Source organism: Manis javanica, chromosome 1, assembly GCF_040802235.1.
Source record: "Manis javanica isolate MJ-LG chromosome 1, MJ_LKY, whole genome shotgun sequence".
NCBI lineage: Eukaryota > Metazoa > Chordata > Mammalia > Pholidota > Manidae > Manis > Manis javanica.
In genome coordinates, this window is record NC_133156.1 from 184294254 (window position 1) to 184305625 (window position 11372).

The 11372-nt window shown below is 39.0% G+C and overlaps 1 protein-coding gene across 23 annotated transcripts in view; it reads left to right on the plus strand.

Annotated features, from left to right (window-relative positions):
- Positions 1–11372, plus strand: part of AAK1 (AP2 associated kinase 1) — a 158911-nt gene that overhangs the window by 131431 nt on the left and 16108 nt on the right. For 11 of the 23 annotated variants that reach the window (XM_073212091.1, XM_073212089.1, XM_073212094.1 and 8 more), the window contains 4 exons: positions 5296–5397; positions 6423–6524; positions 8129–8239; positions 10348–10458. The exons of 3 other annotated variants lie outside the window; for them this stretch is intronic. In XM_073212091.1, coding sequence (XP_073068192.1) covers positions 5296–5397; positions 6423–6524; positions 8129–8239; positions 10348–10458 — 426 coding nt within the window. The remainder of the gene's footprint in view (positions 1–5295; positions 5398–6422; positions 6525–8128; positions 8240–10347; positions 10459–11372) is intronic. 9 more of the 23 variants (XM_073212075.1, XM_073212117.1, XM_073212085.1 and 6 more) reach the window with 6 other exon arrangements.

Genomic DNA, 11372 nt, shown 5'->3' on the forward strand with positions numbered 1-11372 from the left:
GATTAGCATGTATAATGTGGGGGGTGCATGGGGAGGACTGCAACACAGAGAAGACAAGTAGTGATTTTACAGCATCTCACTACACTGATGGACAGTGACTAATGGGGTTTGTGGGGGGGACTTGGTAAAGGGAGGAGTCTAGTAAACATAATGTTCCTCATGTAATTGTAGATTAATGATACCAAAAAAAGGGTATTCATTAAAAATTCATAATGGTTATCTCTAGAAGTGAGATTATGTGTAGTTTTTACTTTTGTCCTTTGATTTATCTGTATTTCCCAAATTTTCCATAGTAAGCAATACTTTACTTTTGTAATAAAGGGTCAAGCAATAGCAGTTTGTTCCTTTTTCAAACAAGGAGCTAGCTTACATATACATTCCCCAACTTCCTCACCCTGTTCCCTGGTGGTGCGTGTCTGGGCTGAGTTTGCGTGTTGAGCAGCACGTTGCGTCCGCTCTCTGCATTTTCCAAAACCTGCCTTGGGCCCAGTCATCTTACCTCATGCTTGTGTTACCAAGGTGCCACCTCTTGAGTGTCTTTCCCTGCAAGTATTTTCAGTTCAGAGCTCCAGTTTCATCTCTAATTAGTCTATCTTCTAAATAGCCAGTTCCAACTCTCTATTTTTCCCTTCACACTGAATGATTGACTTTTAGAGATGGGTAGGACCTTTAAGTTTATCTTCCTTCATCTTATAAGAAAACTTAGATCCACAGAAAGAGAGTGATTTGCCCAAAGTGCTACACAAACTTAATGTACAACCCTGGGTTCTTGTCTCTTAATACCTTTTTTCCCTCTCTATTGGACCATGCTGTCTCCTCCTCACATTTCCCTTTATTCAAGGAATTCTGCTTGTTCTGATCTCATTACAGAGCATTTGAGTAAAATCTGGAGTCCTACCCATTTTCACTACTGTAATCTCAGGCGTCTGTGGCTTGGTGACCCCTCATGTAGTCCTCTTACTTAAAAAAGAAGTCAGTCTCCTTTTACATATGAAGCACTTTGATTTATACACACACATACACATTAATTCTGCTATATACACTCATTTAATCCTGGCAACCCTTTAATGTAGTTTTTATCTTCTATAGGTGAGAAAACTGATGCTAAAAAAAGTGAGATGACTCTGACTTAAATTTAGGTTCTTTTACTTTTTAATGTTGCTTATTTATTTTGGGGAATTTTGCAGGCTCCAGCTAAAGTGCCCAAAATGTCTAGCATCACAATAAAAGATTAAATAATACCCTCCCCAAATCCATGTATTCTCTTCCCAACACACAGAATACATCTTTAGATTCTAAAGCCAGTTTTCAGAATATTGGAGCCAGCCTAGGAACTGGACTATTTTCCTCTACCCACAATTGTCTGCTGCCTTTCACATGGACTGGAATATGAGAGGGTTGTGGACTTGTGATTTTAACATAAAAGAGATGGAAAACTCTTGTAAAACATTTTGTAGGAAAATTAAACCATCGCAAAACACAATTTATGGATTATTTCTCAGTTTTACTGGTCTGTTGCTTTATATAATTGAGAATTAGAATGTGAGCGTTTATACATTTCAGGTATGAACTCTCAGAAAATGGGTTTTGCTTTTGAATCCAAAGAAGCTGTTTCCCATGATTTACGTAAAAATTTTTTCAAGTCTTTCTTCATTAGATATCAACAAGTTCTGATGATGCTGTTGTGAGGCTTCAAGGTCTGGGATCTTAAAGAACAGTTCCTACAGTTTCCTAATATACCACCCTCTTCCCTGCATTGCTCTTCCCTACCCCCATGATGACGCTTGGCCTCAGAGGAAGAGGATAGAATTCATAAAACAACGACTGTCAGGGCCACCCCTTGACACACCTAGGAGGCCTCCAGGCTGTGATTTATAGACCAAGAGTCTCCTGTAGCTTTTCTTGTGCCTCCCTCTATTTCCTGTTCTCAAGTTTTTTGTTTATAGTAACCAAAAATGACTAATAGTAGCTTTGATGTGACTTTTAATAGTCCTTACCCTTTAATGCAATCAAAGTGTTAGTTAAACCAGAGGAATGAATCTCTAGTGCATAGAGCTGGGTGCTAGTCTTGGCTAGCTCAAAGGCTTGCCTCCTGTATGCTCTTGGGGCAAATTGCTTCACCTTCTTGGAGCTGGTTTCTTCATAGGCTTATTAAATAGGATCCACAGTTCTTTCCTATGCCAACATGTCTTTTGTGACTTGACCATCGTTCATGGGGCTGTGTCTTTGTGAGGACCCTTTCTCCTATGTTGATGGAGCTAGGCAGATCCTGTAGGCAGCACATGGAGGAAACTTTGAAGTCAAGTTCAGGCTCCACCATGTCCCTGTCTGTGACCTTGGGCAAGTCACACATTGTCAGTCTCTGATGTCCATTCTTCTCAACTCTATCAGTATTCCCAAACTCAGCATTTTTTGTGAATAATGAAGGAAAGTGTTTGACATTAATTCTACCAATGTAAATGATGACTACTGTTACAGTGGCATCTGGGTACCAACACTGAGTCACCAAGAGCCATCTCTCACTTCAGGAGTTCTGGGAGGGAAAGAAGCAGTTTTGGCACATGCCGTCCACCTCTCTTATGCTGTGGCCCCGTACTCTCCTAGTGTCCTGCCAGGTATTACTCGGTCCCCTGCTCCTCCCTTCCACAGGTCCAGTATTTGAGTATTCCCAAGTAGCAGTGACCATATGGATATAGTGGTGTATAGCCTGGTACTTTGAGGTTTGGCCAGAAAATAAGCCTCCTTAAATCTGACAACTTGGCCCTTCCCACCCCATTCCAGCTCACCAGCTATGGCAGACATTCACATATACACGTTCATGCACACGTGTACTTTTCCACCCTCACATGCTTCTTGCTAGTGGCTGTTAAAAAAATTTAATTCTTGTTCAAGTACCTGACTTTTTTTCTGGTGGATGATCTAATCTCCCTACCTTTCCAGTGCAGCCACAAGGCAGAGGTATGACAAAGAGTGTGAGAGGGAACCAAGAACTGGGGATACAGAGAATCATAAGACACCTTCCCTGCCTTCGGTCATGTAAGGACTGCAAGAGGAGTGAGCCCAAAGTGCTTCAGAAGGTTCCTAATATGGCAGGAGAATGGGGAAAGGCTTAGAGGAGATGATACTTGAGTGACCAGTGTAAAAAGGTCGGGGGAGGTATCTTTATTTTATAGCTGAGGAGATAATGTGGGAAATTTAAGGAACTACCCCAGGGTCACTACCAGTCACTGCAGTGGCTAGAATTCACATTATGGGGCAGTACTAGCCTAAAGTTTTGTGCCAAGATAAACTGTTGTGTGAAAGGCAAGTAATTTTGGGGTCTTTACTTTTTATCCATTGCTTCACAAGATTGCAAAATGGGAGTGCCAAAAGTGAAAGAAGCTTTTTTGGGGGGACTAAAACAAAAACCAGTGATCAGAATAATGGAAAATTAGACTTTTTAGAAAACCATCTTATTTTTTGCCCGTATGCTAAAAATTGTCAAAGGTATATTTAACATCTTTTCCTATAATTATCATGTGCAGTACAAGATGAATGCTGATGTGACTACACTTGTATACTTGAGTAGTACCCTGGATTTTTTCCCCTGCTGTTCAGAAGCTTCTTTTTTTTCTTTCTTCCTTTTGTATAAATCAAGAGTGTCAATGAGAAATGCAGCATATTGTCATTAATTCAAAGATATCTACATGCCATATACGCCAAAGATGATAAATTGATTTCACATATAAAAACGTCTTTTTTTTGCAGTATGTTATTTGTACCAAAGAAAATTATCTTGCTAAGACACTAAACTGTGTTATTTTGTTTCATCTGTGTAGTTAAAGATCACCTAAATTACAGATCACCTAAAAATGGGTTCCTGTCCCTCAATTAGTATCAATTTTGTCTTTGCTTAATTCCTGATAGCCTAGAAGAATACAGATTCATTCAAATACTATATATATATATATGAACTTTAAGTCACTTCTTTCTCTCAAACATTTTAATTTTAGTTTTATCTTACTGGCATTTTACTTCTGATGATAGAAGAAACATTGTTGACAGGCCTTTAACTGGGTAAGTTACAGAATTTATGTGGCCTCAGTTTTTTTTTAAGTAAAAGAAGGTATGAGCTCTTAATTCCCTTCTTTATATAAGATTATATGACTCATTACTTTGTTTCAAGTTATTGCTCTACCTGCAGTAGGTTAAAGATAGAGGGTTGTTGATGAGTCAGGGCTAAAGGAGTCATTTTCGAAGGAATCATAATTGTGCATATGTTATCACACATTAAGTTGTCAGGTGTGACAAATCTGGTGACTTCTGATGTCCTTTTGTTTCTTAGCCAAAGGACATTAAAAGTAATCCTTTGCAGGCTTAAGTAAGTTTTATGAGATTTGATCATAGTATAATAATAGTCCCAAAGGTCACAGGCTCTCAGTTGGCAGACAATAAATGATTGTTGAAGTTCACTTAGGCATGGTTTAATTGAGGTGAGTTATAAACCATTTCTAAATGCAAATACAAAAAAAAATAACAAACTAAGCCTAGGAAGGAATTTGAATACACAGAGGCTTATATGCATATGTTTATGGAAGCTTTATTTTTAATAGCCAAAAACTGGAAACCAAATACCCATCTGGTCAACTGGTAAGTCAACAAAATGTGGCACACTCATACAGTGGAACACTGCTCAGCAGTGAAACTGAACAAACTACTTAATACGTGCTACAACATGGAGGCATCTCAAAGACATGATGCTAAATGAAGGTCATCAGGCAGAAAAGACTACATACTATATGATTCCATTTTTAGGAAATTCTGGAAAAGGCAAAGCTATAGGGACAGAAAGCAGATCAGTTATTGTCAGGGTCTGGGATAAAGTTGGTCTGGAGGAAGGTATTGACTAGAAAGAGGCTCAAGGGTACTTCTTGAGGTGACGGAAATGTTCTGTCATGTCAGTGGTGCTTATATGAATGTGTACATTTGTAAAAACTTGTCAAATTGTATACTTAAAATTGGTTAATTTGATTCAGAGTGCAAATTATACCTCAAATTGAAAAGCAAGCAAACTTAGGGCAGTATCTCAGATGCCTTACAGAGTGGGTACTTTGGTTGAGGAAATAATCATTCTTTAACTTGAAAGCCTATTTTTAACTAACAGTAAAAGATACTAACAATATTCATTTTTATGGTGACTGTATACACAATTTTGACCCCCAAAATGTGTTTGCATAGGAAATGGTAAATGAACAAACAGCTTGCTTTAATATCTCATTGCACTTTTGCTTTCTCTTTACCTCTCCACCCAACTAGAAAAACTAATTGAGGGCCTCAAGTCTCCTGATACTTCTCTTCTGCTCCCTGACCTCTTGCCTATGACAGATCCTTTTGGTAGCACTTCCGATGCTGTAATTGGTAAACTCATCATCTTTCTTTCTTCAATCATGCATGATATGTGTGTCTGTTTCAAGAATAATAACTAACTGGTTGACAGATCCCTAGTGAATAGCCCTGGTAAGGAAGGGAAATGCCACAAAGCCTCCTAGTTTTAGAATGATGCCTGTGTTAACCCGGAAGCCAAGGCTATTTAATCTCGCCCGTGACCACCCAAATAAAGTGTTTTCTCTGCCTTCCTGGTGCACACTATTACTTTTGCTTTTCTTGATATTCTGGGATGTCTAGAGTGAATTTTTCATGAATGAGGAGGAATGTGGAAAAATTCACATTTAGTTACAAAAGCTTCATGAGGAAGGTTGGTCTTGAGTTGGACCTTACCATTAGCAGATTCTTCTTTAGAAGGTCTCTGTGTGTGCCAGGTGTCAGTAACAGAAACACTTGCCCAGTGGTGAAGCCCTATGAGTAAAATCCAGAGCAGTGGCTTGGTCTGCTGGCTGTGACATTTCCCTGTGCTCTACAAAACGTGCAGGGCCCCAGTACTCCAAGGGCACAAAGTTGTAGAACTCAGAAAGGACATGATCCTACAGGGGGAAGGGCCTCAAGCTGGGGAATGGTATACAGTGCAGAATACCGCCGAGCTACATCATGGGGTGGGATTTGCGATGGACTAGTGGCCTTTGCAAGGTACAGAGAATGTCTCCTTCCAAGTTTATCCTTGAAAAAAAGCAAAATTACCAGAAGATATGCAGGTGCCTTTCAGCCTGTCTTCTGACATGGGAGAAATCTGGGTGGCTCGAGTTCTGCATTTATGGAAACTGAGGCCCTCTGAGATGAGTCACAGTGAGGTTCACCTTCCACATGCTCAGTCATTGAAGCCCAGGCACTGAAAGCAGCAGAAATAAAGTAACTTCTTGGGCTACCCATCTCTCTGGGACTTGCATTTTAAAAACCTGTAAAAGAAAGCCTTCACAGAATTGTCAGGAAGTTTCTGACTCCCTTTTCCTTTCCCTTTATTCTCCTTTCTTAATGCTCTGTTACCAAAGAAAAAGCTGATGTTGCTGTTGAGAGTCTCATACCAGGACTGGAGCCTCCGGTGCCCCAGCGCCTCCCATCTCAGACGGAATCTGTGACCTCGAACCGCACAGGTCAGTCAGGTGTCCCCACAGCAACAGGAACTGGTCAGCAGGTGCGTGCGCAGAGCTGCCTGTAGCAGATGATCCTGGCCTTATTTGCCAGCCTGATTAGTTCCTCCTGGAATGGATGCTCTGCATTGTTACAGCCCCAGCTTCTAGATGTTGAGTGTGTTTCCTCACTAAATAGCAGAGTACTTTCTGGATTCAGGTTCTTCTTAGAGTCATCCCTGGGCTTTCTGTGGTTACAGTATTTTTTAAATTCAAGATTCTATTTACTGGTGGCAGATTCCCTCCACCTTCTTAATTAAAGAACTCTGCCTGTGTGTCATATGACAAAGCAAGGTTAAGAGCCAAGTACCTGACAATTAAGGATTCAAATTCTAGCCCAGCCACCGAATAGGTAGATGTGATTTGGGGCACATAACATGACCAAAGCTCAACTCCTTCATCTGTAAACTGGGAGGATAAGAGTATAACCAGATTTCACAGGGGACTGAGATCTAAATAATCCATATTAGGCTCTCAGATTGTGTGTTACATGAATAAATACATTTGTGTAAACTGTAAAAAAAGAAGAAAAAAACCCTCTCCTGAGTTGTCCAGGTGACCTTAAACTCCTCCAAGGTTTCTGAGCATCTTTCCTATCTGATGGTGGCAGTGGTAACTGGGAGTGCATATTCTGGGTGTTGGCATTCTAGTCCCAGCACAGTGCCTTAATTATACAGAGGTGACTTGCTGTTTAATTGTATGCAAAGTTGAAATCTTCCCTGGATCCAGCATTGTTTTCAGCCTAATTTTAAAGTTCTGTCTTAGCAGAATTCCATAACTGCCTACAAATACAGATTTGATAACCTTTATTTTTAATGAGTCCATAATTTCCTAACTTGGTACAGAAACAATTAGAAGTCTAGGAAGTATGAAAATGAACTTGTTTAGGTGAAAAAAAATATATGGTTCCTTGTCCTTGTGCTTACTTGACTGTTTTTTCTTAGAAAACTTTCCCAGAAAATAATTTGCATGTTAAAATGCTTGAATTGTAAATTTGCTTTAACTAAAAGCAAAATCATGTGTTGGAAGGAACAATTCAAATTCAAAGAATACTAGTAAGAGGCAAATGGTTCCACTTTTGAATGGGTACCTGGTTGAGTTGTGGAAAGTGCTGTTTAATTGTGTCATATTCTGCTGTAATAAGCAGGGACAACTCGCTCCTACTCAGCTTGGATACCTCATTCTATGGTAAGTTTTTCCATGAATGTTTAGGGAAAGTTTAAATGAAAGTCTTAGTTGCAAAATCCTTTTTTCCCAAATGGCATTTGCTGAGAACCGAGTTGCTGAAGCTTTATTGGCATCCCACTCACATGCTTAATCAGCAACCTCTCAGCAAAAATACTTCCATGTAGATGTATATTAATGTTGAGAAGAAGCTAGAAATACATGTTTCTGTAGATGAAAATCTAGAGGGCTGAATATGGGTTTTTTGGTTTTCTTTCTCCCATGTTGGCTTGTATGTGTAATATGTAAATGCAGTAACTAAAGGCTAGGACCTAATCTCATGATACTGTTGTGTGTGCCATTAATGCCATCACTGACCTGGGATGCTGTTAATCTGGACTCAGATTCTCTCACCGGGGAAGATTCCCTGATTGATTGCTCTCTGCTTTCTAACCCCACTACTGACCTCCTGGAAGAGTTTGCCCCCATAGCCATCTCTGCTCCAGCCCATAAAGGTAAATGCTTTCATCTTCTCAGGCCCACACATATCCTACGAGGGGAACTGAATGACTCCTGAGAATTTTCCTTAACAAACGTCTTTGCTAAAGAAGTTTTTAACCACCTCCTTTATGTGGGAAACTTGAGTCTGTATTCTTATACATAGTGTGTAACACTGTTAAAATCCCTCTCAGTAAGAATATTTAATAAGGCTTAGAAAACAGATCGGTGAAACTATTGCTTCCTGGAAATCACCTAGAGTATAGATATCCCATGTTATGTATGAAAGGCAGAGCTACATACCTGTACGGTCAGCCCAAGGCGGTGATTGAATTGATTACCCACTGACTTATCATTTTAATATGATACTTGTTGCCTTAAAATTGTTTTACCAAATCTTACTTAAAGTTTTTGGATAGTGATTACAATAAAGAATCAGGCATCATTCCTCAGAGGGCAGTCCTCAAAGATTAAACTTGTAAAAGTTTTTAATTTTAGTTAACCTTTGAGTCACAATTGATGACTGGATTTCTCTTTCTAATCTAGCCTTTTCATTTCTTAGTCTTGGGTTAATACTGGTTTGAAATTCTGCTGGACAGAGGTAGCTTGAATTGAATTCTTTTCAGTAAGTAGTTTGTGAAAGTGGTGGGCACAGTGCCTGGCTTACTCTATGCAGACATTCACTAGACTTCTTTCTTTGCTTGGGTAGTGAAAGTAGTATTCTGGAAGGAGGAAATTCATAGGAAAGAACAGTTTACGTCCTTTCTGAAGAAAATTCAAGAAGAAAGCCTTCCTGAAATGACTAAAAAATAAATAATTTGTGGTTTGCTGTGATAATAGCTGAGTTTGTATTTCTACCCTTGACAACATTAAAATGATTATGTTTTTATAGAGCATGTAGAGAAAAGTTACCTATTTACCCAATTATGTTTGGCCAGGAGTGTGTCAGCAGCAATATGTAATTACAGAGAAGCATTAATTACAAAATAGGTGCTCAGCCAGCACTTGCTGGTAGGATAGCCTGATTGGATTGGAAAAGAATATTCTAACAAACTCCTGCTTGAAGTCTCTGTGCATGTGATCCCGTGCCCCAGCATTTCCTCAGGCATCAGAGTTGTTTGAAAATCTGCTTTTCCAACCACTGGGCAGTGAGTCCTTTCAGAAGTATTTTGCTCCGCTATGTATATAGCAATTGCTTCTTTTTTAATTGAAGTATTGTTGATATACAATCTTATATTGGTTTCAAGTATATAACACAATGGTTTAATAGTTATCCATATTATTAAATCCTCACCCCCACTACTGCAGTTACTATCTGTCAGTGTAGGAAGATGTTGCAAAATCATTGGCTGTATTCTCCATGCTGTACTACCATCCCCTTAACTAACTTATATTATGATTGAGAATTTTTGTATCCCCTTATTCCCCTCACCTCCCCCACCCACCCACCCAATCCTTCCCCCAAGGTAACCACTAGTCACTTCTCAGTGTCTATGGGTCTACTGCTATTTTGTTCATTGTGTTTTGCTTTGCTTTTATATTCTACAAATAAGTGAAATCATATGGTATTTGGGTAATTGCTTCTTGAAGAGCAACTAATCACCATCACCCTGCCCCTGGTTTGAGTTTTTCTAATGTTGTTAGTCAGGACTCTGTTTGCCCAATAAAGAAGATAAATAACTAATTCCTGTGCCTTTGGAACTCCTAACATTGAAGAGATACCTCACAATAACTACAATTAATGGTCTTATAATGGTAGGGAGATTTCATCCTATAACCCTTCTTCCTAATCATTTATGAAAGCCTTAACATGGCCAACTCTTTTTTTTTTTGGTATCATTAAGGTACAATTACATGAGCAATATTATGATTACTAGACACCCCCCATTATCAAGTCCCCACCACATACCCCATTACAGTTAATAGCCAACTCTTTAAGCATTTCTTTTCCATCTCCCTAAGCTTTCCAGTTTTGCTACTTTTATTTCAACCAGGAAAATAAGCATTTTCAACTTTAAAAACAACAGCAATTGTACAGTTGGGAACTTTTTGCCTCTTACGTGTTCTCACATTTGCTAATCTTTACTTCTGTTATTTCTGCTTGTGTACTTGATTCTGTATTAAGCTGCAGAAGATAGTAATCTCATCTCAGGTTTTGATGTCCCTGAGGGTTCGGACAAGGTGGCAGAAGATGAGTTTGACCCTATTCCTGTATTGATAACCAAAAACCCGCAAGGTAAGAAAGAGAGGATGGGGAAAAGAGAAGAGCTTGGCATCAGCTCTCTACAAAATAGCAATGTACCTAATCTACAAGGGGGAAAAAAGTATCCATATTTAATGATGGAAATGGGGGGGGTAATGACAATCATTGTGGACTAGACCAGTACAGGTATGGATGCAGAGACAGATAGAGATACTGTTACAGGTATCTTAAAGCTTGACCATGGTGTTTACTTAAGAGTGAACAAAAGTATTTAATAGTTTGACTAAAAGCCAGTTTTTATAAAGTATCAAGCCAAAAATAAAGTGATCTTCAGTAAGTAGAAACCTGAAGACATATAATTAAAAAAAAGCACTGAACATTTTTTATCATTATTAGAAGAATATGTAATAAATATTCTCCCCGCCACCCCCCCGCCAAAGAGATTAACAATGGTGCTTCAATATCATTTGCATCTTTTGGACATTTGTAAAGCATCCTTTTTCCTCTTTGATGGATTAATCATTTGAACATGCCATAAAGCATGCCATGAATTGCCATAGGACCATCTATATATTTTTAAAGCATGTTTTTGCAGTGATCTTAATAACTAATTTCCCCCCCAGTGCAAAAATTACTTTTACTTTATCAAGCAGGTGACTCAATCTTATCAGAAAGTCCAATTAGGCAAAATGTATATTCATTTGAAAACAGCATCCTCTTTGCAAGGTGTTATGCCTATAGTATGGTGTACATACAGTGCCTGGTTTTTGGTGGGAGGTGGTGGGTACCTAATTTATATGTTTCAATTCAACATGTAAGAGTGCAAATGTTAATCGTTGCTTCTCTAGGGCTTTTTTGGGTTTTGGTGTTTTCTCCTTTGCTTGCGCTGCACAACTGAACTGTAACCCTCTGTATTTTGTACTGAATTCCTATCTCTCCACTTCCAG